Below are 27,600 nucleotides of genomic sequence, written 5' to 3' on the forward strand. Positions count from 1 at the left end.
AACTTTATAGACTACTTGCTACTTATTTTCCAGAAGAAACATCTTGGACACAAAATTTTTAGAAATTAGGATTAAATTAGAAAATTACATAGGAAAGATTAAACTTCAGAATTATGAAACAAACTGGCAAATAAATATGATTTATAAACAAATTGGGCTATAACTCATTACTTAAAAATCTTTAACCTAAAAATATATCTTAATCAAATTAAATGTTCATGAATGTGTTTTCCAAGAAAAAATAGTATATAAAAAGTAGACGGACTTCAAGTTTCTGTCTCACGTAAGAGGAGAAAAAAAAAAAGAGAGACTGGGAAAGACTCAAAATAAGCCAGGCATAGTGGCATGCAACTGTAATCCTAGCTATTCAGTAGGCTGAGGTAGAAGGATCACTTGAGCCCAGGAGTTAGAGGTTATACAGTGAACTATGGTGGCACTGTGAGAGGTACTGGAACTAGAATAACTCCGCCTTGAATAGGGGCTAGGAAAAATAAGGCTGAGACCTACTGGGCTGCATTCCCAGGATGAGATACGAGGTTGGCAAAAGACCTCTTTATAGATCATAAAGGCCTTGCTGATAAAACAGGATGCTTTAAAGAAGCTGGCCAAAAGCCACCAAATCCAAGATAGCAACTGGTTGCCCTCACGGCTCATTATATGCTAATTGTTATAATGCATTAGCATGTTAAGAGATGCTCCCACCAGCACCAGGACAGTTTACAAATGCCATGGCAACATGAGGAAGTTACCTTATATATCTAAAAGGGAAAGGAATCCTCAGTTCCAGGAATTGCCCACCCCCTTCCCAGAAAACTCATGAAGAATCCGCCCCTTGTTTAGCATATAATTAAGAAATAACTATACGTGTACTCAGCTGAGTGGCCCATGCTACTCCTCTGTCTATGGAGTAACCATTCTTTATTCCTTTACTTTCCTAATAAACTTGCTTTTGCTTTACTCTATGGACCCACCCTAAATTCCTTCTTGTGGTGAGGTCCAAGAACCTGCTCTTGGGGTCTGGATTGGGACCCCTTTCCAGTAACAGGACCATTGCACTCCAGCCTGGGTGACAGAGCGAAATCCCATGTGTAAACAAATGAACAAACAAAGAAAACAAAACAAAAAGATCTCATCCCAGCAACTAAGGCCCACTATTAAACTGAGAGTTAATCATAAGATTGTTTTCCTTTTCCACACCTTACCACCACCAAAATAGCGCTTCAGTATAATAACAGGGGGTTACAATTTAGAGCTACAAAACATAAACTCTATTTAGATTTCCTAGAGAAACTTTAATTTGAACTACAAAAAAAAAACTAAAATAACATCATACTTTTAAAAAGACATTTCCACTGGTGTTCAGAAAAAACGTAGTAAATAAAAACCGCTTTTAAAAAGACATGTCCCCCTAAGATGAAGAAGGCAATGATGTTCCCTTTCACCACTCCAATTCAACATCCTACTGGAAGTTCTAGCTAATGCAATACAGCAAGAAAAGGAAATAAGAGTTATACAAATTGGAAAGGAAGAAACAAAACTATCTTTGTTCATAGATGACATGACTTCGCTATGAAGAAAGTCCCCCAAAATAAAAAACTTCTGGAACTAAGAAACAATTATAGTAAGTGGGAGCTTAATTTTATGCATCAACTTGACTGGGCCACAGAGTGCCAAGACATTTGGCCAAAAATTATTCTGAGTGTTTCTGTGAGGCTGTTTTTGGATGAGATTAACATTTAAATCAGTAAACTGAGTAAAGCAGATTCCCCTCCCCAGTGTGGGAGGGCCTCATTCAAATCAGTTGAAGATTTGAATAAAACAAAATGACTAACCACCAAGTAAGAGAATTATTTCACCCTGATGGCCTCTGAACTGGAACATCAGCTTTTTTCTTGGCTTCAGACTCAAACTAAACCATTGGCTCTTCCTGGGACTCACCCCTGCCACCCTTTGGACTGGAACACCACCATCTCCTAGGTCTCTAGTTTGCCAATTCACTGTGTAGATAATGGGACTTGCCAGCCTCCACAATCGCATGAATCAATCCCTTATAATAAATCTCTCTCTCTCTCTCTCTCTCTCTCTATACACACACACACACACACACACACACACACACACACACACAGACAAACACACACACACTCCTTGTTGGTTCTATTTCTCTGGTGGGCCCTAACATAGAAAGGTTGCAAGATACAAGCTTAATATGCAAAAGTCAACTGATTTCCTTTATCAATAACAGCATGAATAACTGAAATTTGAAACTAAAAACACAATACTATTTACATTCACACCAAAAGAAAAACTTAGGTATGAATTTAACAAAAATTAGATAGTATCTATGCAGAAAACAACAAAACTCTAATTTAAGAAATTAAAGGAGATATAAATAAGTGGAGAGCTATTCCATGTTGATGGATTAGAAGATTTAAGATAGTTAAGATGTACATTCTTCTCAAATTCATCTATAGATTCAGGTCGACCTTAATATAAACTGCAGACTTCAGTTAATATATCAGTAATGGTTCATTATCAAATATACCACACTAATGTAAGATGTTAAAATAAAGGAAACTGTATGTGGGGTGGGAGGAGAGATATATGAGAACTTTCTGTGCTATTTGCTCAATTTTTATGGAAATCTAAAACTGTTATAAAATATAAAATCTATTTTTAAAAAAAGGCCATTCTATGGCTTCCAGAAAAAATGAAGTAGACATACTTTTCCCTATTCCCTCCACTAAGTACAGCTAAGATTCTGCACCGTATATATAAAACATGAAAAGACTCTGAAAAGTGGAAAGACAGAAGAACCAGGAACCTTGGGATCTGAGGAATGATATGACAGTGAGTTTCAGATTTTCTGTTTTGCCTCATTTATCCTAAACTTGGCACTACAGAAGCAGGTTTCAAATTTCCAGGTACTAGACACAGCAACAGGCCCACATTTTTTAAAAAGTTCCAAAACAGCCTGCTCTTTCTAGCCACAGGATCAGGAAAGTGGCAGAACTGCTCAACTCGAGTCAAACAGCATAGAGAAAACACACAGCTCTATCCCCATTCCCATCATACAATGTTGAGTCTAGACTTCCACCTTAGCCAGCTGTAACAAGACACTCCTCTTACCCTCCAGGGTGATGTTGGGCAAGGTTGAACTGGGATTCATGATTCATGATTTTAAGCCCAGCAGAAAGAGTGCCCTCCTTTTCCTTCATTGCCGGGGGTGGGAGGGGCAAGGGGGAGATCAGGTGGAGAAACCTAACTTCCACTCATAACCAGGAAGTAGTGAGACACCTCTTCCCCTTTATGCTGTGGTGACTTCAGTGAAGGCTAAGTGGACAGAAAGGGCTTTTATCACCCTACAAGCCACATGGAGAATACTAACAAGGCACCCCTGTGCCTCTGGGTAGTTAGTAGTGGAGGCCTAACTGGGAGCCTGAATTCTGAAACCCATCTAGCAATAATAAGGCAGCCCTCTTACACCTAAAGGGTAAATGGAGGCTGAGCAGACAGCCTGGGTATCCATTCCCATCTTGTAGCACGAAGGAAGCAACCCCTTTCCCTGACTGCACAATGTCGGGTATGTACGAAGAGGTGTCAGAGTACTGCTAAACAGACTGAAATAAAATCCAAATGTAATAACAAAATATCCAAAATGTTCAGGATTCAAATGAAAATCACTCCTCATACCAAGAAACAGAAAAGTCTAAAATTGAATGAGAAAAGATAATCAACAGACGCCAATGTCAGGAAGATACAGATTATAGAATCTAACAAATATTTTAAAGTAATCATCATAAAAATGTTCCAAGGAACAATTACAAATTGAATTGAAACAAAAAATAGAAAGTTTCAGCAAGTGAAAAATGCAATGTCCCAACCAAAAGACGCCAATGTCAGGATGATATAGATTATAGAATCTAAGAAATATTTTAAAGTAACCATCATAAAAATGTTATGAGGAACAATTACAAAATGAGTCGAAACAAAAATTAGAAAGTTTCAGCAACTGAAAAATACAATGTCCCAATCAATTAATGGACTCAACAGTAGAATGGAAGGAACAGAGGAAGAAAATAGTGAACCTGAATACAGAACAATAGAAATTACTCAATATGCCAGGCACGGTGGCTCATGCCTGTAATCCCAGCACTTTGGGAGGCCGAGGCAGGCGGATCACAAGGTCAAGAGATGGAGACCATCCTGCCAATATGGTGAAACCCTGTCTCTATTAAAAATACAAAAATTAGCTGGGTGTGGTGGCACGTGCCTGCAGTCCCACCTACTCCCAGCTACTTGGGAGGCTGAGGCAGAGAATCGCCGGAACCTGGGAGGCAGAGGTTGAAGTGAGCCGAGACCCTGCCGAGGCGGAGGCTGAAGTGACCCGAGATCCTGCCACTGTGCTCCAGCCTGGCAACAGAGCAAGACTCCATCTCAAAAAAAAAAAAAAGAAATTACTCAATATGAACAACAGACGGAAAACAGACTGAAAATAAATACAGCATCTCAGTAATCTATGGGAATTTAACAACAAAAAAATCTAACATTTGTGTCATCAGATCCTAGAGGGAGAAAAGAAAGAGAGTGGGCTTGAAAAGTATTTGATGAAATAATGGCTAAAATATTCCCAAACTTAGCAAGATACATAAACCTACAAACTCAAGAAGCTGAACAAACACCAAACAGGATAAACCCAAAAAGTTCACATCAAGACAATTATAAAAAAACTTCTGAAAACCAAAGACAAATTAAAAATCTTGAGAGGCACAAGAGAGAAATGTCTCAAGTCCAGGGGAAATATTCAAATGGCAGTGCATTTCTCATCAGGAATGATGGAAGCCAGAATGAAGTGTCCCAGCATTTTTAAATAACTGATAGAAAAGAACTGTTAACTTAGAATTCTATCTCTAGTGCAATATCTTTCAAAAATGAAGGGAAATAAAGACATTCTCAGATGAAAAAAAAATTTGTCACCAGCAGACCTATCAATAAAAGAAAGGCTAATAAAATTCTTGAAATAAAAAAAAAAAATTTTGAAACATCAAGAAGAACAAAGAACTACAAAGTGAGTAAGTATATGGGTAAATACAACAGATTTTGTTTTTCCACTTGCCTTTTATAAACTATGATTTAGAGCAAAAATTCTAATACTGCTATGGTTCTCAATTTATATAGAAGAAATATTTAAAAATCAGTTATATATAAAGGCAGGCAAAGGGATGTAGATGATGCTAAGATTTCTATACGCAAATATGTAAAGTGGTAACTCGTGTATGTATGTATAATAAATACTTTATTCTAGGTATTAAAATACTATATAAGCAGATAAACTAAAAATGCTACAGATAAATTAATTCTACAAAATGTTAAGCAAGCCACTAGAAGGGTGAAAAAAGATGAAACAAAAAACAGGGAACAAACTGAAAAATCAAAATAGCAGACAATAGCCTTTCCATATGAATAAATGCATTAGAAGTCAGCAGTCTAAATTTCCCAATTAAATGACAAAGATTTGGTGAGGTGTATTAAAATAAAACAAAAACAACCAACTGGGCACAGTGTCTCACGCTTATAATTCCCGGACTTTGAAAGGCTGAGGTAAGCAGATCACTTGAGTCCAGGAGTTCAAAACAAGCCTGGGTAACAAAGCAAGACCCTATCTCTATTAAAATTAAAAACAATTTATTTTAAAAAACCACTCAGATCCAACAATATACTGTCTATAAGAAATTACCTTCAAATATACCAATGTGGGTAAACTGAAAGACAAAGAACGGGAAAAGATATCATTCATATATTAATTAAAAGAAAGAAAGGGTGGTTATATTAGTATGAGATAAAGCAGACTTCAAAGAAAATTACCAGCAACAAAGATGGAGATTATATAATGTAAACATTATATGATAGAAACTTAAAAAAAGTATCTAAATCCTGCTCCTTCTGCAAGAAACTCTTGATACACTAGTAATAGTGGGAAATTTCCTCACCTTAATAAAGAACATAATAAAAAAGGAGCCAAGAAGACAGGGCAATCCCAAGCATGTATGTACCAAACAAATGAACTGTAAAATACGTGAAGCAAGCAATGATAGAACTGAAAGGAGAAATAGACGAATCCACAATTGTTGGAGACTTCACACTCCTCAATCTCAATAATTGATAGAACAACTAGGAAAAACATCAGCAAGTATATACGTGAACTCAACAACACCATTAACAAACAGGATCTACTTGACATTTTTAGCAAATTCCACACAATAAAAGCAGAATACACATTTTCTTCAAGTACCCACAAACATACACAAAAACAGGCAATATCTTGGGTCATAAAACAAACCTCAGCACATTTAAAATAATTACTATCATACATTGTATTCTCTGAATACAGTAGGATCAAACTAGAAAACAGTAATAAAACGTAACAGAAAAACTTTTTTTTTTAAATCTTGGAAACTAAACAATGCACTACTATAGAATCCTTGGTTGAAGAAATCTCAAGGGAAGTAAAAGATATATACATTGAGCTGAATGAAAATGAAAATACAACATAAAAATTTGAGACACATATAAAGCAGTGCTGAGAGGGAAATTTATAGTACTAAATGCATACATTAAAAAAGAGTAAGAGTCTCAAGTCAATAGTCTAAGCTGCTACCTCAATAACTTAGAAAAAGAAGACCAAAATAAACTCAAAAATACCAGAAAATGGAAGAAACAAGAGCAGAAATCAATGAAACTGAAAACAAAAGACAGGAGAAAATCACTGAACAATAATAAGCTGGGTCTTTAATATTGACAAGTCTCTAGCAAAACTGGCAAAGATGAGAGAAGGCACCAATTACCAATACCAACAACAAAACAGAGAATATCACTATAGACTCTGCAGAAAACAACAACAAAAAAAAACAAGAAAATATTACAAACATATCTATACACATAAGAAAAACCACATGATCATATCCACAGATGCAAAAAAAGCATTCAACAAGATTCAACACTCACTTGTTATTTAAAAAATTAGTCCTCAACTTGACAAAGAACATCTAAAAAAAAAACCTGTGGCTAACATCAGGTGAAGACTAGATGTTTTCCCCCTATAATTAGCATAAAGGGTAAAGACGTCTATTTTCACCACTGTTATTCAACATAAAACTGGACGTTCTAATAGTGAAAAGCATTCAGATAGGACAGAAAGAAAATTGGCTCTGTTTGCAGATGACATGGTGGTCTAAGTAGAAAACCTTTAAAAACAAATCTTTGAAAAACAAAAACTTCCTAGAACTTGCAGTGACTCTAGCAAGTTTTCAGGACGCAAAAACTGACATACAAAACTCCACTGAGAGCCTGGTGAGGTGGCACACATGTAGCTCTAGCTACTCAGGACACAGGATACCAGAAGTTCAAGGCTACTGTGCACTATAGTCACACCTGTGAATAGCCACTGCACTCTAGCCTTGGCAGTATAGCAAGACCCCATCTCAAAAAAATTGTATTTATATACTCTAGCAATTAACCTGTGTAAGCTAAAAATTGTACTAAAAATACAATATCAAAGAAATATCAAACAAAAGAGGCTGTATAATCCAATGCTATGACATTCTAAAAAAGGCACAACCTTGGAGGCTAAAAAGATCAGAGGTGAGGGAGATGGGAGGTATAAATAAGAGGAGCATAGAGAATTTTAAGGCAGTGAAACTTTTCTCTGCAATACTATAATAATGGATACATGTCATTATACATTTATCAAAACCCACAGAATACCCAACACCAACTGAAAACCCTAATGTAAACTATAAACTGTGGGTAATAATGATGTGTCAATGTAGGTTCATCAACTGTAACAGATGAGCCACTGTGGTTCATGGTGTCGATAGCAGGAGAGGTGCATGTGCAGGGGCAAGCAGTGTACAGGAGCTCTCAGTACTCTCTGCTCCATTTTGCTGTGAACATAAACCTTCTCTAATAAATAAAGCCTATTTTTAAAATATGCAAGACACTCTGTGTGTTCCACAAAACCTAAGATATTTATTTACCTTCTAGCCTCTTTACAGGAAAATGTTGCCTACCCTGACCTTGTTATAAAGTTTCTGATTTCCTTTAATAAAGCTGTTTCCAGACTACTACTTTTATTCCTTCTCTGAAGCTTCAATTTACAATCTCAGAACTTCCTGAAGCTATTTTAATTTAATCTAGTGCATATCATGCAAGTTACATGTAAAAATCAGTAGAATATATTCTGATATCAGAGAGATAAGATACTTTTTAATGTAAAATCTTAAAAGACTAGGAAAGGTAAAATGCTGAAGAAATAAATCACAGAACACATACTATAGAAAAATTACCATTTACAATTCCTCAAAAAATATTTATATCTAAATCTAACAATACATGTACACGACTTTTATACTGAAAATACACAATACTAATGAAATATATCAAAGATCTAAATAAATGGAGAAACATACCATCATATCAAGTTCATGGATTAGAAGACTTCAAGATAGCAAAAATGTCAACTTTTCCCCAAAATGATATACAAGTTTAACATAACTCATCAAAATCACAGAAGGATTCTTTGTACATAATGACAAAATTATCCAAATTTACATGAAAAGGCAAAGGAATCAGAATACCTAAAACAATTCTGAGAGAAAACAAAATGGGTGGGCCACTATACCCAATTTCAAGTCATACATAATCAGGACAGTGTTGTACTGGCAGAGAGGTAGACACAGATGAACAGAGAATCTGAGCACAGACTGCCTGGAATCTAGCTAGCTGCTGCTAATGAAACACTGCAGGTATGATACCCACCTTGCCAAGTGCATGGGAGCTGGGTGGGTTTACTACCACCTGCTACTCCCCATTCCCTATGTGAACTCTACTGTGCAACAGAGGCAGCTGTACTCCTACCTGTAACATTACCCCGGCGGCCAGAAAAGTGCCCGCTGACCGCTCCTGGGACCACTGCTTGCCCTACACACAGAAAGTCAGAGTGCACACTTACCTGACCGAGCCTCCACTTGGCTTTGCCCCTCTACCTGCCCTGGTAGCTTAACACAAACAATAGAAACTTTTGGGAGCACTATGGCACTGCCCATTGCCTGAGACACCAGAGTACCTTCCCTGGGTAACATAAAGCAAGCACAAATCTCACCAGTACCACTGCAGCTGGCACTCTTTGGCAAGCACCACCTCCTAGCTGGAGGCCAACCAACACAGTCCATTACAGCATATCTAGGTAGAATAACACAGTGCCAAGGAAGGGAAAAACCTGTGTGTGACTTCAGCTATCACCATTGCCTGTACCACCCTGGCTAAGTAGGAGGTCCTGAGTCTGTCCATGTGACCAGTTCGTAACTACTGCAACTGGCATCTGAGAAAGCAAACACACTAAGGCTATTTATTACCAAGGAGTCTCAGAGTCTATGTCACTCCCCTGCCACCCCCACCAGAGCTGACCCTGGTAGCCACTGCTGGAAAATTTGAGGACAGCTCACATCACTGGATTCCTTGCAGACATTCCCCTGCACCAGCCTAGAAAGTGGCAGCCCCACTGGGTGGCTAGCCCCAGCAGAGCATTCACAGTGGTCTGGCTCTCAGGGACTCCCACTACTGAAGGAAGGGGGAGTATACCATATCAAGGGAGCATCCCATATGACAAAAGAATCCAGATGGCAGGCCTTGAGTTCCAGAACCTTCGTTTGTGGGAAGTTTCTTTCAGCAGAGGCACAGGTGCAGTGCTGGGCTTAGCGTGGAAAGTCTGTAGCTCTACTTTGTCAGGCAGCCCTGATGCTCATGAAGGGTCTTAAAGAAAGAGACTTCTAGCCGAGTGCAGTGGCTCACGCCTGTAATCCCAGCACTTTGGGAGGCTGAGTCGGGCAGATCATGAGGTCAGGAATTCAAGACCAGCCTGGCTAATATGATGAAACCCCGTCTCTACTAAAAATACAAAAATTAGCTGGGCATGGTAGCGGGCACCTGTAATCTCAGCTACTCGGAAGGCTGAGGCAGGAGAATTGCTTGAACCCAGGACGCAGAGGATGCAATGAGCCAAGATCACGCCACTATACTCTAGCCTGGGCAACAGAGCAAGGCTCCATCTCGAAAAAAAAAAGAGACTTCTTTTCCCCCTTAATCTACCACTGCAGACAGAGCTGGGGCTTCTCCCCTGGGAGCTTCACGTGGGTGCACCTTTAGATAGCCTTTCTGGAACACGTCAGGCTGCATCCCCACAAGAAGAGTGCCCTCCAGGTTCAGGCTTGCATGTGGGGTAGAGTCACACTCCCTCTCTACTTGGAACACCAGCGTTCCTGCAGATGAAGAGGTACCTGTCTGATCTGAATAGCCGGAACACTGGGTCAGGAGTATGACTAGGAGGTGGATCGCATTCCTGATGGCCTGGCAGTGGAACTGAGGGAAAGTCAGAGGGCAGAGTATCTATCTACTTCTTTTCCTTGGGATAGATACAGGCAAGGGTTGAAAAACTGACTATTGGGTGCTCACTACCTGTGCTCACTACCCTGGATGTGCTCACGACCTAACTGTGCTCCCTACCTGGCTGCAATATACTCAAGTAACAAACCTGTACATGTACCCCCTGGATCTAAAATAAAATTTAATTTTTAAAAAAATATTATTTTGCAGCAACGTGAATACAGCTGGAGGCCATTATTCCAAGTGAGGTAACTCAGGAATGGAAAACCAAATACCCTATGTTCTCAGTCATGAGCTAAGTGAGAGGGAGCTAAGCTATGAATATGCAAAGGCATACAGAGTGGTATAATGGACTTTGGAGACTCAGAAGGGGGAAGATGAAAAGGGAGTGAGGGATAAAAACTACATATTGGGTACAATGTACACAACTTGAGTGGCAGGTACACTAAAATCTCAGACTTCATCACTATGTAATTCATCCATGTAACCAAAAACCATTTGTACCCCAAAAGCCACTGAAATAAAATTAAAAAAAATTTTTAAGCCACACACCAAGGATAGCAGAGCCACCCTATTTCGGCCTTTGACTATACAACTCTGAACTGTTTCAATAGGGTAATAAACTTCTATCATATTAAAAAAAATAGATACAGAACTCAGAATAGATCCACACAAATACGCTCAACTGATTTTTGACAAAGGTGCAAAAGCAATTCAATGGAAGAAAGATAGCCCTTTCAACAATTGCTGCGGGTAGAATCAGGCATCCACAGCCAAAAAATGAATTTTGACCTAACCCTCTCACCTTATGAAAAAGCATTTAATTCAAAATGGATTACAAAACTGAAACGTAAAATGCAAAGCTATAAACTTATAGAAGGAAACAGAAAAAAAAAATTTGGATCTAGAGATTGAAGAGTTTGCAAGATACAGTATGATCTATAAAAGAATAAAAATCAATAAGTCAGACTTCATCAAAATTAAAAGCTTTGCTCTTCAAAGGGCCTTGTTATAATGATGAAGACAAGCCACAGACCAGGAGAAAATATTTGCAAACCATATGTCCAACAAATGACTCATATCAAAAATATATTTTTAAAACTTCCAAAATTCAACATTAAAAAATCCAAATAAAAAATGATCAAAAGACATGAAAAGGCATTTCACTGAAGAGGATATATGGATAGTAAATAAACATATGAAAAGATGCTTAACATCACTAGTCATGAGAGAAATGCAAATTAAGTTCAAGAGACAATATCCTTATTCACTTATTAGAACAGCTAAAAAAAAAGTAACAATACCAAATGTTTGGTGAGGGGGCAAAGAAACTAGATACAGCAGTCTGCCTTGGGGGTTAGGTTCCCAAGACCCCCAGTGGATGCCTGAAACCACAGACAGTACTGAACCCTATATATATCTATAGATATAGACATAGGTATCTTTAGATTTTTTGTATGCATACATATAATGGTTTAATTTATAAATTAGACAAAGTATGAGTTAACAATGAAACAGAAAAATTATAATGTGCTGTAATGAAAGTTTTGTGAATATGGTCTCTCTCTCAAAATACTTTCTTGTACTGCACTTATCCGTCTTTTTGTGATGATGTGATAAAAGGCCTATGCTGATGGGATGAAGTGAGGTGAATGACACAGGCGTTGTGACGTAGTGTTAGGCTACTATTGTCAGGAGGATCAACTGCTTCAGGTGATCCTGGATCATAGAACCATGGTGGTATCAATGATTGAAAGTCAAGAGCAGAAAATATTAATGACTAACGGGCAGGTAGTCTATAGTATAAATATGTTGGACAAAAGGAGGATTCACGTCCCAGGCGGGAGGGCATGGGATTTCATTATGCTATTTGGAACAGCACACAATTTGAAACTTATGGATTATTTCTGGAATTTTCCATTTAACATTTTTGGACCACTGTTAACTGTGGGTTAACTGCATTCAAGGAAAGTGAAACCACAGATAAGGGGTTTATGAGACCACTGTGTCTCATAAATTGATTTGTGGGAATGTAAAATGGTACAGCCAATCTGGAAAACAGTTAAGCAGTTTCCTAAAAAAATTAAATGTATGCTTCCCATATGGGCATTACTCCGGAGAAACAAAAACTTAAATTTACACAAAAACCTGTAGGAAGTGTTCACTTCATCTTTATTTGTGGCACAGTCATCCATACTAGAGAATACCACTTAGCAATAAAAAAGAAATGAGCTATTGATAGGTACAACTGCTTGGATGATCTTAAAGGCTTTATGCTGAGTGAGAAAAACCAAAGGTCATACACTATATTATTCCACTGCTACAACAATATATAAGTGACAATATTACAGAGACGAAGAACAAATAGTGATGATGAAACAGTTCTATGTTGATTGCAGTAGTTACATAAATTCACACGCATGATGAAATAGAACTATACACATGCATTGTATCCTTGCCAAATTCCTGTTTTCTGCATTGTAGTTACATAGATGTAAGTAACCATTGGAAGAAATTAAAGACACATGCATCCATGTGGTAAATAAATGAACAACAAACTGTGGAATCCTATCCAACAATAAAAATTAGAAAAATCATTAAAAAAACTCTCGTGGGTGACGCCCACGACGGATTAATGGGTATCAAATTTGTCCTCTTCAAACAAACTTTAAAATAGAAAAAAAAGGTAACTCTATGCAGACATTGGACAAAAGTGAAGGACGGTGATTATTTTGTTTTCTTTTTTTGAGTCAGAGTCTTGCTCAGCTGCCCAGCCTGGAGTGTAGTTGCGTGATCTTGGCTCACTGCAACCGTCATCTCCCAGGTTCAAGCAATTCTCCCGCCTCAGCCTCTGAGTAGCTGGGATTACAGGCACCCGCCATCATGCCCGGCTAACTTTTGTATTTTAGTAGAGACGGGGTTTCACCATGTTAGCCAGGCTGGTCTCGAACTCCTGACTTCATGATCCACCCGACTTGGCCTCCCAAAGTGTTGGGATTACAGGCGTGAGCCACAGCGCCCGGGTAGAAGTCTCTTTCTTTAAGACTCTTCATGAGCATGAGGGCTGCTGGACAAAGTAGGCAGGACTGTGATTCTTTAAAGACGTGAGATTAACTCCATAGTCACCCAATTTTACACCTGGGGGCACTCTCCAAAACTGGACACAGAGAGTTGAGCTCAAAAAGAACAGTGGTCTTAATGGGCAGAGAAAGACCACAATTTAGGACTGTTATGAAGACTGAATTGTGATGCAGGGTACAGAAGTGGAAACTCCACTGAAAAAGAGCTCCAGAAATCTGCAAGAGGTGCCCAAGAACAGAACTTTCTGCAACTTGTATCTGTGACATCTAATGTGGTAGCCACCAGTACCATGTGCTACTAAGCACTTAAAATGTGGCAAATGCAAGTAAGAAACAATATTTTAAATAGCTACAACTTGTGACTACTGTATCAGCCATTACAGCCCTAGAAGTTGGCTGAACAGTTGGCTGAACAGTAGGCTGCAAATGTGCAGAGCAAAATTCTGAGACATGACAGTAGCCTATGAGCTGAACAGAGTACAGAGGTGGCAAAAATCAGACGTGGCTCTGACCAAGCAGAATGGAGAGCCTTTGCTGAACCATATGGGCTTTCAGTTTAGACATAGAAAGGCTACACTTAAGCTGGGCACAGTGGCTCACAGCTGTAATCCCAACACTTTGGGAGGCTGAGGTCAGGAATTCGAGACAGGCCTGGCCAACATGGTGAAAATCTGTCTCTACTAAAAATACAAAAATTAGCCAGGCGTGATGGTGAGCACCTGTAATCCCAGCTACTCAGGAGGCTGACACAGAAGAACTGCTTCAACCCGGGAGGTGGAGGTTGCAGTGAGCCGAGATCACACCATCACACTCCAGCCCAGGCAACAAGAGTGAAACTCTGCCCCCCAAAAAGAAAAAAGAAAATAAAGAAAAAATATTGCTAAAGCTTTGGAAAAGAACTGTTGGAATCTGTGGCCTTCTTGAGTGACGTCTCACCCATCCCTAGGTTGATTGGTAAAAACTAGTTTTGTCTGGCTGTAGCTAACTGAAAAACTAGCAACTTTGCTGTAAGAGGAGCCTTGATTTACAGCAGAGGTATAAACCTACAACTCTGTAAGTCAAAAGTAAAAAAATCACTCAGGAATGGACAAGAAGTATCTGCAGTTGCTAATCAAAGGTTACAGTCCTAGTTCTTGAAGAGCAACAGAGCAGCCAGAAAGTTAACAAGGTCCTGGAAACAGAAGGGCAGAGAAGGGTAACACGAGCTCTCCAAACATCTTTGGCAAACCGAAATGATGCATGCACAGGGGATACTCAAGAGAGGACGGCAAATGGAAAAACCAAGGGGGATTTGGGAACTGCCTCCTTCACTGAATGCATCCTGCATCCCACACAGAACAACCAACAGTGGGTGGAAGGCTTATAGACTCAAGTGTTTGATCTTAACCTTTGTCCAAATGATTGGCTGACTGCTAAGCTATGCAGACACAGGAACTACCCCTAGCAAGCGAGAATAAATATTGAAATAAAGAACTTAAAAACTGAGCACAGACAGCAATAACTTCACATCACATATAAGATAGATTCCACAGTTTGAGTCCAGTCAAAATGCTAAATTTAAAACAATACAAATCCCTTAGATATAAAACAAAATTGAGTTGCTACAATATGCTACCTAAAATGTCCAGCTGTCAACCAAAAATTATTAGACATGTAAAAACATAGGAAAGCGAAATATACTAAAGGAAAAAAAGCATTCAGTGAAAACTACAACTGTATGGGCCCAGATACTTGATTAGTCAAGCCTTCAATAAGACTTCATAACAAATATATTCAAAGAAATAAAGGTAAAAAAATTAAAAATGAGTCAATAAAAATCACAATAGAAAATTATAAAGTATAAAAAAAGAGCCATCACACTTCATTCTTCCTAAGTCCTACACCAGAGTTGCTTTGAATGTGTGTATTTAATAGTTAAGACCTGAAAAGGGAGTTGGCCTAAAAATAATTTACCATGAAACATCAATTTCTTCAGAGTTAATGAGAATTATATGCTAACCATACCAAAAACCTTGACTAGAATTTTTAGCTTAGATTTATTGATTGATACTAAAAAGGTGAAGTTGAGGCCACATACAGAAAGCAATGGCGAAGGACACTGCCTCCAACAGAAAATATGAACCAAAAAGCACGATGGAAAAACATTTACATGTAATATACTAAATAGATGTCATGCGAACACAGACACACAAGGTGAGAATACCATGTGATAATGCAAGTAGACTGAAATGCTACCGGTGCAAGCCAAGGAATGCCAGAAATTGCCAGTAAACCACCAGAAGTTAGGAATAAGGAAGGATTCTCTCCCTTACAGGTTTTCAAAGACATCACGGCCCTGACAACACCTTGATTTCAGACTTCTAGCCTCTAGAACTGAGATAATAAATTTCTGTTGCTTTAAGTCACTCATTTTGTGGTATTTTGTTACAGCAGTTCTAGGAAATTAATACAAATATGCCTTTTACCACAGTTCTCTCCCATTGGATTATTTAATAATCAATGATTTAAAATTAGTATTTGGAAAAGATGTTTTTTAATGAATAGACATATTAATCAGGTCTCTTTTGACACAGAAATGTTCTATATTTCATTTTTGTATTCTTGTCAAATTATAAAAATAATATCATAAATATGGGCATCGCTACAAGCTATTATGTACAGTCACTGAAAAATTAGAAAAAACGTGGGAGTTAGAAATGTTTATCAAATACAAGTATACACAAAAATGAATAAAATTTTTATTTTAAAACATCACAAGTAATTACAAAGACAAATATCTCAACTATACAAACTGTTTTTCACATATACATATATATATACATATATTTAAGGTTGGCTGATCTTTCATCTTTTTATCTGAGTAAAAAGAAGAACACTTTCCTCATTCCGGAGATTTCTGATGTTATAATAGTTACCTAAAAGTAAAGTGATAAGAAAATAAAAATTATTTCCATAGGAATCATTCCTTTTGATTAAGTATGCAGTCATCACCTGACAGTTGTAGTATAGGACACAAGATAAAAACAATTCACCTAACCTAAAGTAACTTATTTAATTCCGTGAACTACATCAAGAGCTAACCATGACACGTGATCCAGATGAGGCTTGAGAGAACAGAAATATAAATTTCACATCGTTATGAAAATAAATACGGAGATCAATCAGTCGAGAGTGTAAGGAAAGAAAAGCTCTTTCTGAAACCAATCTTTATTAGGTCTACAGAACTGCTGTGGATTCCTCTAACCAGACATACCCATATATAGATGAGCATAAAAGGTACAATGTTAAGTAAAATAAAACTTCAAAATTTTAAAAAGGCAAATGCTACTCTTAAATAAATGAGGTAACAAATAACAGCAAAACTGAAATACAGATGGACCGCAAGTATCACATGTGACAGGCTTATTAGAATTGAGTACTATCACTGTGACTTTCTATATATTAGAAATTGAGAAAGTATTCACAACAGTGCTGACATACTAAGGACTATGCAAGTATGGCTATTATTATTGTCTCCTCCCAACAGAATGTAAGCTCTGTAAGAGCAGGGATTTTTGCCTGTTTTGTTCATTTATATATCCCAAATCTTGCAGCAATACACGGACATAGTAGACACTTTGTTTTGCTTTTGTTTTTGAGACAGAGTCTTGCTCTGTCACCCAGGCTGGAGTGCAGTAGTACAATCACAGCTCACTGCAACTTTGAACTCCTGGGCTCATGCAATCCTCCTGTCCCAGCCTCCCGAGAGCTAGGACTATAGGTGTGCATCACCATGCCTGGTTAACTTTTGCATTTTTTGTAGACACAGGGTCTCCCTAGGTTGCCCAGGCTGGTCCCGAACTCCTCACCTCAAGCCCTCCTCAGCCTCTCAAAATGTTGGGATTACAGGTGTGAGCCACTGCACCTGGCCCATAGTGGTCTCTTAATCATACTTTTTGAATGAGTGAATGAATGACAAGTGGATTAAAATGCCTATTTACAGTAACTTCTGCTGTTCAATAGCTGATGAAGCATACCATTCTTGAAACAGTTTAAAATAATGTTCTAAAAACATAATTTCTTAGAGATAACATGGGGTAAATAATTTTTGTTCTACTTTGTAATACAACATATCTGCTGACTAAGTAAATATATATTTTTTTGAGACCGATTCTCACTCTGTCCCCCAGGCTGGAGTGCAGTGGTGCAGTCTCTGCTCACTGCAAGCTCCGCCTCCCAGGTTCACGCCATTCTCCTGCCTCAGCCTCCAGAGTAGCTGGGGCCATAGGTGCCCACCACCACGCCCAGCTAATTTTTTTGTATTTTTAGTAGAGATCGGGTTCCACCGTATTAGCCAGGATGGTCTCGATCTCCTGTCCTTGTGATTTGCCCACTTTGGCCTCCTAAAGTGCTGGTATTACAGGCATGAGCCACCATGCCCAGCCAATATTTTCATATTCAGTAGTAAACAACTCTTGTTCTCATGTATCAAAACACTAATTGGTTGGGCACGGTGGCTCACACCTGTAATAGTAGCACTTTGGAGGCCGAGGTGGGCAGATCACTTGAGGTCAGAAGTTCGAGACCAGCCTGGCCAACATAGCAAAATCCCGTCTCTACTAAAAATACAAAAAGTAGCCGGATGTGGTGGTTCGTGCCTGTAGTCCCAGCTACTCGAGAGTCTGTGGCACAAGAATTGCTTGAACCCGGGAGGTGGAGGCTACAGTGAGCTGAGATCACACCACTGCACTCCAGCCTGGGTGACAGAGCAAGACTCTGTCTCAAAAACAAAAAAACCACTACAAAATGCTAATACACTTACCTAATGATCAAATGAAATGAAAAACTGTTCTGACATCCATCAGTCATATCACACTTCATTTTGACCACTGTGGCTTCCATTTCCATAGTGCCCCAAAACAACTATATACGTGTTGTCTAAGTGAAATAAATTGTCTTACCTGAAGGAACATAGAACGAATCCCCAGTACTTATTACATACGGTGTTTCGTGTAAAGTACACAAAAGGTCACCAAAGTTAACATAAAAAACCTGTAAAAATAAAAATAAAAATCTCATTCAAAATTGAACCATGATAATACTCCAAAGGAACCTTAAAATGTAGTGGGAAGAATAACAACTCCCCACAAATGTGCTGGCTTTAATCTCCAGAATTTGTAAATACATTAAATTTCATGGCAAAAGGGACCTTGAGATGGGGAGATTATCTTTGATAATGTAGGTAGGCCCAATCTAATCACATTAAGCCCTTAAAAATAGAGTACTTTCTCCTGCTGGAAGCAGAGGAGAAATGAAGCAGAAGGAACAGTCACAGAAATTCGAAGCATGAAAAGGACTTGCACCGTTGCTGGCACTAAAGATGTGGGGCCATATGCCAAGAAACATGAGTTATTTCTAGAAACTAAGAATGACACCCTGGCCAACAGCCAGTGAGGAAATGGGAACCTCAGTCCCACAACCACTTGAAACTGAATTCTGCCAACAATCTGAATAAGACTGGAAGCAGATTCGTCCTCACAGCCTCCAGAAAGAAATACAAACCTGTCAACATCTTGATTCCAGTCTTGTAATACTCTAAACAGAATACCTAGTCGAGCTCATGGTTCTCTCTACGTAACTGTGAGACAGATAATAAAAGAGTATTGTTTCTTTTTTTTTTTTTTTGAGACAGAGTCTCGCTCTGTCACCCAGGCTGGAGTGCAGTGGCACAATCTCGGCTCACTGCAAGCTCCGCCTCCAGGGTTCATGCCATTCTCCAGCCTCAGCCTCCTGAGTAGCTGGGACTACAGGTGCCCGCCACTGCGCCTGGCTAATTTTTTTGTATTTTTAGTAGAGACGGGGTTTCACCATGGTCTCGATCTCCTGACCTCGTGATCCGCCCACCTCAGCCTCCCAAAGTGCTGGGATTACAGGCGTGAGCCACCGCGCCCAGCCCAAGAGTATTGTTTTAAGCCATTAAATTTGTGATACAGTCATGCACTGCCTAACGATGTTTCAGTCAACAGCGAACTGCCTGCATGATAGTGGTCCCATAAGGTTACAATGGCACTAAAAAAATCGTATTGCCTAGTGACCTCACAGCCATCATGATGTCCCAGTGAAAAGCATTACTCATGTTTGTGGTGATGCTGATGTAAATAAACCTACTGAACTGCCAGTCACATAAAAGTATAGCACATACAGGAAAAAGTGGAGGATAGAAAGTAGGACTAACTTGCAGCTCCCACTCAGATGGACAGAACAGCATGTGGAAACTCACATCATGAACTTTTTTGCCAGAAGAACTACTGCAGGAACATACCAAGAAAACTGAAAGAATTCACAGACTCTTTGAAAGAAATGGCTTGCCGCTGCAAACTCCATGAGACAGCTGAACAACCGTGAGTGCCCAAAGTGTGAAAGGGGGGAAAGTCTGCCTCCAAACACACCCTTACTGGGGAACCTGAAAATCCAGGCCATGAGAGAAGGATTTAACCTTACCTAGAGCTGAAATGATTTGAGAGAGCCAAGGGAAATATAATAGTAGAAGCAGAAGTGGGAAGAGCCCTTACTCCTGGTTTCCAAGGAAGCCATTTCTGACTTTATCTCATAGGGTTCCTTGGGGATGGCTGCCAGTGGAACTGGGGAAGGATCACAGAAAGAAGGAAACTTCCAGCTGAACTTTAAATAATTTTGACCAAGCGTGAATTTTCCTGGGCAGAATTGGGGGAAGGGCGAACAGGAAGTTCAGATACAAGCCAGGGTAGGCAGCAAGGGGCAGAGCCTGAAAGCCCAACTTGCTTTCTCAGCAGGGAGGCTTGCAGCCTGGCGCAAAATGTCGGTCCAGCTCACAGGCTGCCTGGATACAAACTTGGTTTGGTGGGGCACAGTAGGAGTGAGACTGGCCTAGCCTGGCTGCATGGGAGCTGGGTGAGGCCAGTCTGCTGGCTTCCCCCACTTCCTTGGTGACCAGTATGATGCAGTGGAGACAGCCATAATCCCCTTGGGAACATGACTCCAGTGGCCTGGGAACCATATTCTCATCCCCTACAGTAGTCACAAGAAGCTCAGCCCAAGGAGAGTCTGAGCTCAGACACACCTAATCAATCCTACCTCCACCTGACGGTCTTTCTCTAACTGCCCTGTAGCCTAAGACAGGAGCTATAAGGCCCCACCCATCACCTGAGAAACCTGAATACTTATCCAGGCAACCTGTGACAACCTTGTATCGGCAGATGCTCTCTTGAAAGTACCATCTCCTGGCTGGTGGCCAGCCACCTGCTAGCACAACCAATATTAAAGAAAACCAGCACACTAAACAAAACTACAACCAAAGACCATCACAGAGTCTGCTTCACTCCCCTGCTACCTCCATTGGAGCAGGTGCTGAGATCCATGGTTGAGAGACCTGAAGACAGATCATATCACAAGACTCTTTGCAGGCACTTCCCAGTACCAGCCTGGAGCCCCATAGCTCTACTGGGTAGCTAGACACAGAAGAACAATAGTAATCACTGCAGACTGCCTCTCAGGAAGCACAATCCCTAGGGAAAGGAGGAGAGCACCACATCCAGGGATCACTCCATGGAACAAATGAATCTGAACTGCAGTGCTTGACCTCTAGATATCTTCTCTGACACAGTCTACCCAAATGAGAAGAAACCAGAAAAACAATTCTGGTAATGTGACAAAGCAAGGTTCTTTAACACCCCCAAAAGATCATACTAGCTCCCCAGCAATGAATCCAAACAAATCTCTGAATTGCCAGAAAAATAATTCAGAAGGTTGATTATTACATTACTCAAGGAGGCACCAGAGAAAGGTGAAAACCAACTTAAAGAATTTTTTTTAAAAATACAGGATTTGGATGAAAAAATCTCAAGAGAAATAGATAGCATAAATAAAAAACAATCACAACTTCCAGAAATGAAAGGCACACTTAAAGAAATGCAAAATACATTAGAAAGTTTTAACAATAGACTCGAACGAGTAGAAGAACTTCAGAGCTCAAAAACAAGGCTTTCAAATTAACCCAATCAAAGACAGAGAGAAAATAAATTTTAAAAAAAATGAACAAAGCCTCGAAGAAGTTTGGGATTATGTTAAATGACCAAACATAAGAATAATTGGTGTTCCTGAGGAAGAATAGACATCTAAAAGTTTGGAAAAATTTGAGGAAATAATCAAGGATAACTTCCCTGGCCTTGCTAGCAATCTAGACATCCAAATACAAGAAGTTCAAAGAGCACCTGCAAAATTCATCGCAAAAAGATCATCACCTAGCCACGCAGTCATTAGGTTATCTAAAGTCAAGACAAAGCAAAGAATCTTAAGAGCTGTGAGGCAAAAGCATCAGGCAACCTATTTAAAAAAAAAACCTATCAGATTAACAGCAGATTTCTCAGCAGAAACCCTACAAGCTAGATGGGACTGAGGTCCTATCTTTATCCTCCTTAAATAAAACAATTATCAGCCAAGAATTTTAGTATCCAGCAAAACTAAGCTTCATAAATGAAAGAAAGATAAAGTCTTTTTCAGACAAACAAATGGCAAGAGAAATCCCCACTAACAAGCCAGCACTACAACAACTGCTAAAAGGAGTTCTAAATCTTGAAACAAAAACTCAAAATATACCAAAATAGAACCTCCTTAAAGGATAAATCTCCCAGGGTCTATAAAACAAACACACACACACACATACACACACACACACACACACACACACACGCACGCACCCAAAGTATTCAGGCAACAACTAGCCCAATGAACAGAACAGTACTTCACATCTCAATACTAACATTGAATATAAATGACTTCAATGTTCCACTTAAAAGATACAGAATGGCAGAATGCATAGGCATTCACCAACAAAGTACCTGCTGTCTTCAAAAGACTCACTTAACACATAAGGATTCACATAAGCTTAAGGTAAAGAAGTAGTAAAAGATATTCCATGCAAATGGATGTCAAAAGAGAGCAGGAGTAGCTATTCTTATATCAGACAAAACAGACTTTAAAGCAACAACAGTTAAAAAGACAAAGAAGGCCATTATATAATAAGAAATGGACTAGTTCAACAGGAAAATATCACAATCCTAAATACATATGCACCTAACACCAGAGCTCCCAAATTTATAAGACAAGTACTACTAGGCCTAAGAAATGAGATAGACGGCAACACACTTATAGTGAGGGTCTTCAATACCCCACTGACATTAGTAAACAGGTCATCAAGACAGAAAGTCAACAAAGAAACAGGACTTAATAGATATTTACAGAACATTCTACCCAAAAACTGCAGAATATACATTCTATTCATCAGCTCAAGGAACATTCTCTAAGATAGACTGTATGAGAGGCCACAAATCGTCTCAATAAATTTAAGAAAACCAAAATTATATCAAGTATTCTCTCAGACCACAGTCGAATAAAATTGGAAGTCAACTCCAAAATGAACCCTCAAAACCAAGCAAATAGATGGAAATTAAATAATCTGCTCCTGAATGATTGTTGGGTCAACAATGAAATAAAGATGAAAATTGAAAAATTCTTTGAACTGAACAATAATAGTGACACAACCTATCAAAACCTCTAAGATACAGCAAAAGCAGTGCTAACAGGAAAGTTAACAGCATTAAATGCCTCCATCAAAAAGTCTGAAAGAACACAAATACACAATCTAAGGTCACACCTCAAGGAGCTAGAGAAATAAAAACAAACAAAACCTAGACCCAGCAGATGAAGATCAGGCCATTTGGTAGAACTAAATGAAAATATAATCAAAATTGACAGACCATTAGTGAGGTTAACAAAGAAGACAGAAGATCCAAATAAACTCAATTAGAAACAAAATGGGAGATATTACAACCGATACCACAGAAAGACAAAAGGTCATTCAAGGCTCATATGAACACCTTTATGTATACAAACCAGACCTAGATGAGACAGATAAATTCCTGGAAATATACAACTCCCTAGATTAAACCAGGAAAGAAATAGAAACTCTGAAAAGACCAATAACAAGCAATGAGATTGAAATGGTAATAAAAGAATTGTCAACAACAAAAAGTCCAGGCCGGGTATAGTGGCTGACGCCTGTAATCCCCAACACTTTGGGAGGCTGAGGCAGGTAGATTGCCTGAGGTCAGGGGTTCAAAACCAGCCTGGCCAACATGGCAAAACCCCGTCTCTACTAAAAATACAAAATTAGCCAGGCTTGGTGGTGCATGCCTGTATTTCCAGCTGCTTGGGAGGCTGAGGCAGGAGAATCACTTGAACCTGGGAGGTAGAGGTTACAGTGAGCTGAAATCGCGCCATTGCACTCCAGCCTGGGCAACAAGAGCAAAACCCCATCTCAAAAAGAAAGAAAAGAAAAAGAAAAAAAAATTCCAGGACCAGATGGATTCATAGCTGAATTCTATCAGACATTCAATTTATCTATCAGAAGAGAGAGATAAATTCCTGGAAATACACAACCTTCTTAGATTAAACCAAGAAGAAATAGAAACTCTAAATAGACCAATAATAAGCAGCAAGATTGAAAGGGTAATAAAAGAATTGTCAACAACAACAAAAAAGTCCAGGACCAGATGGATTCACAGCTGAATTCTATCAGACATTCAAAGAAGAATTGGTACCAATCCAACTGAAATGATTCCAAAAGACAGAGAGAAGTCAATACACAAGTCAATAAATGTGATACACCACATAAACAGAATTAAAACCAAAAATCACATGATCAGCTCAATAGATGCAGAAAAAGCATTTGCCAAAATCCGGCATCGCTTTATGATTAAAACCCTCAGCAAAATCGGCATAGAAGGAGCATAACTCAAGGTAATAAAAGCCGTTTATGACCAACCTACAGCCAGCATCATACTGAACAAGAAAAAGTTGAAAAGTTTCTCCTGAGAACTGAAACAGGACAAGGATGCCCACTTTCACCACTTCTATTCAACATAGTATTGGAAGTCCTGGCCAGAGCAATCGGACAAAAGAAAGAAATAAAGGGTATCCAAATTAGAAAAGAGGAAGTCAAACTGTTGCTGTTTGCCAATTATATGATCATATACCTAGAAAACCCTAGACTCATCCAAAAAGTTCCTAGATCTGATAAATGAATTCAGTAAACTTTCAGGATACAAAATCAACGTACACAAATCAATAGCTCTGCTATACACCAGCAGCGACCAAGCTGAGAAACAAATCAAGAACTCAACTCCTTTTACGATAGCCGCAAATAATAATAATTTGGAATACACATAACCAAAGAGGTGAGAAATCATAGACGACATAAACAAATGAGAACACATCCCATGCTCATGGATGGGTAGAACCAGTATTGTGAAAATGACATATTGCCAAAAGCAATCTACAAATTCAATGCAATTCCCATCAAAATACCATCATCATTCTTCACAGAAGTAGAAAAAGCAATCCTAAAATTCATTATGGAACCAAAAAAGAGCCTGCATAGCCAAAGGGAAGACTAAGCAAAAAGAACAAATCTGGAGGCATCACATTACCTGACTTCAAACTATACTATAAAGAGATAGTTACCGAAACAGCACAATACTGAAATGAAAATAGGCACATAGACCATGGAACTGAATAGAGAGCCCAGAAGTAAAGCCAAATACTTACAGCCAACTGATCTTCAACAAAGCAAACAAAAACACTAAGTAGGGAAGGGACACCCTGTTCAACAAATGGTGCTGGGATAATCAGTAAGGCACAAGTAGAAAAATAAAACTGGATCCTCATCTGCCGCCTTATACCAAAATCAACTCAAGATAGATCAAAGACTTGAAACTAAGACCTGAAGCCATGAAAAGTCTAGAAGATAACATCAGAAAAACCCTTCCAGACATTGGCTTAGGCGAAGACTTCATGACCAAGAATCCAAAAGCAAACACAACAAAAACAAAATAGATGGGACCTAATTAAACTAAAAAGCTTCTGCACAGCCAAAGAAATAATTGGCAGAGTAAACAGGCAACGGTAGAGTAAACAGACAACCCACAGAGTGAAAGAAAATATTCACAAACTGACCATCCAACAATGGAATAATATCCAGAATCTACATGGAACTCAAACAAATCAGCAAGATAAAATCAAACAATCTCATCAAAAAGTGGGCTAAGGACATGAATAGACAATTCTCAAAAGAAGATACACAAATGGCTAAGAAGCATACAAAAAAATGCTCAATGATAACTAATGATCAGGAAAATGCAAATCGAAACCACAATGAGATACCACCTCATTCCTGCAAGAATGGCCATAATCAAAAAATAGTAGATGTTGGCCTGGATGCAGTGAAAAGGGAACAATTTTACACTACTGGTGGGAATGTAAACTAGTACAAACGCTATGGAAAACCTTAGTAGAGCTAAAAGTAGATCTACCATTTGATCCAGCAATCCCACTACTGCGTACCTACTCAGAAGAAAAGTAAGTCATTATATGAAAAAGAGACTTGCATACGTACATTTATAGCAGCATAACGTACAACTGCAAAAATATGAAACCAACCCAAATGTCCATTAATCAACAAGTAGATAATGTGGTATACATGTACCATGGAATAGTACTCAATCATAAAAAGGAATGAAATAATGGATGGCATTTGCAGCAACCTGCATGGAGTTGGAGACCATTCTAATAAAGTAACCCAGGAATGGAAAACCAAACATCGTATGTTCTCACTTGCAAGTGGGAGCTAAGCTATGAGGATGCAAAGGCCTAAGAATGATACGATGGACTTTGAGGACTTGGGGGAAGGGTGGGAGGAGGAGAAGGATAAAAGACTACACAGTGGGTACAATGTACACTGTTCAGGTGATAGGTGCACCAAAATCTCAGAAATCACCACTAAATAAATTCTCTCTTGTAATATGGTTTGGCTTTGTCTCCCCACCCAAATGTCACCTTGAATTGTAGTTGCCGTAATCCCCATATGTCATGGGAGGGACCCAGTGGGAGGTAGTTGAATCATGGGGGCAGTTACCCTCATGCTGTTCTCATGAGAGTGAAGTTCTCACAAGATCTGATGGTTTTATGAGGGGCTTTTCCCCCTGCTTGGCACTTCTCCTTGCTGCCACCACGTGAAGAAGGACATGTTTGCTTCCCCTTCTGCCATGACTGTAAGTTTCCTCAGGCACCCCCAGCTCCACAGAACTGTGAGTCAATTAAATCTCTTTCCTTTAAAAATTACCCAGTCTTGGGCAGTTCTTTATAGGAGTATGAGAAAGGACTAATACATCCTGTAATCCCAGCTACTTGAGAGGCTGAGGCACGAGAATTGCTTGAACCCGGGAGGCAGAGACGGCAGTGGGCCGATATCATGCCACTCCGGCCTGGGTGACAGTGGGAGACTCTATCTCAATGAAAGAAAAAAAAAAGAAATTATCTATGTAACCAAACACTACTTGTTCCCCAAAACCTATTGAAATAAAAAATAAAGTATAACACGATTTTGTGTAGTACAAAACACTTGGTGATGATAATAAACAACTAAGCCACTGGCTTATGTATTTACTATACTTTTATCCATCACCTTAGAGTGTACCCTTACCACTTCTATAAAAAAAAAGGTTAACTGTGAAACAGTCTCAGGCAGGTCCCTCAGGAAGCATTCCAGAAGAAAGCAATGTTCTTACAGGAGAGGACAGCTCCGTGTGTGCTACTGTGGGACACGATGTGGTGGTGCAAGACAGTGATAATGATCCTCATCTTGTGTCGCCCAAGGCTGATGTGCTGTTTGTGTCTTACTTTTTAACAAAAAAGTTTTAAAAGTTTAAAAAAATAGAAAAAAGCTTACAGAATAAGGAAATAAAATATTTTTATACAGCCAAACAGTATGGTTGAATTTTAAGTATTACAAAAGAGTCCAAAAGTTAACAACAACAACAAGAAAAGGACATAAAGTGAAAATGTTACAGTTAGATGAGGTTTATTACTGAAGAAATAAAAATTCTGTTTATGGATTTAGTGTGGCCTAAGTCTACAGTATTTATAAAGTCTACGGGAGTGTACAGTAATGTCCTAGGTCTTCACATTTACTCAGCACTCACTCACTGACTCATCCAGGGCCACTTCC

At 39.0% G+C, this 27,600-nt stretch overlaps 1 protein-coding gene across 3 annotated transcripts in view; it reads right to left on the reverse strand.

The window, feature by feature from the left end:
- The window catches only part of CENPC (centromere protein C), a 100,672-nt gene that overhangs the window by 10,745 nt on the left and 62,327 nt on the right, over positions 1-27,600 (reverse strand). For 2 of the 3 annotated variants that reach the window (XM_032151831.2, XM_032151820.2), the window contains exons 18-19: positions 18,461-18,551; positions 16,237-16,435 (exon numbers count right to left, since the gene is read on the reverse strand). In XM_032151831.2, the coding sequence (XP_032007722.1) occupies positions 16,365-16,435; positions 18,461-18,551 (162 nt within the window). In that variant the 3' untranslated portion in view covers positions 16,237-16,364. Of the gene's footprint in view, positions 1-16,236; positions 16,436-18,460; positions 18,552-27,600 lie in introns of those variants that run through there. The other variant, XM_058434678.1, reaches the window with a different exon arrangement.

The sequence above is a fragment of the Hylobates moloch genome, unplaced genomic scaffold (assembly GCF_009828535.3).
Source record: "Hylobates moloch isolate HMO894 unplaced genomic scaffold, HMol_V3 SCAFFOLD_2, whole genome shotgun sequence".
Classification (NCBI taxonomy): Eukaryota; Metazoa; Chordata; class Mammalia; order Primates; family Hylobatidae; genus Hylobates; species Hylobates moloch.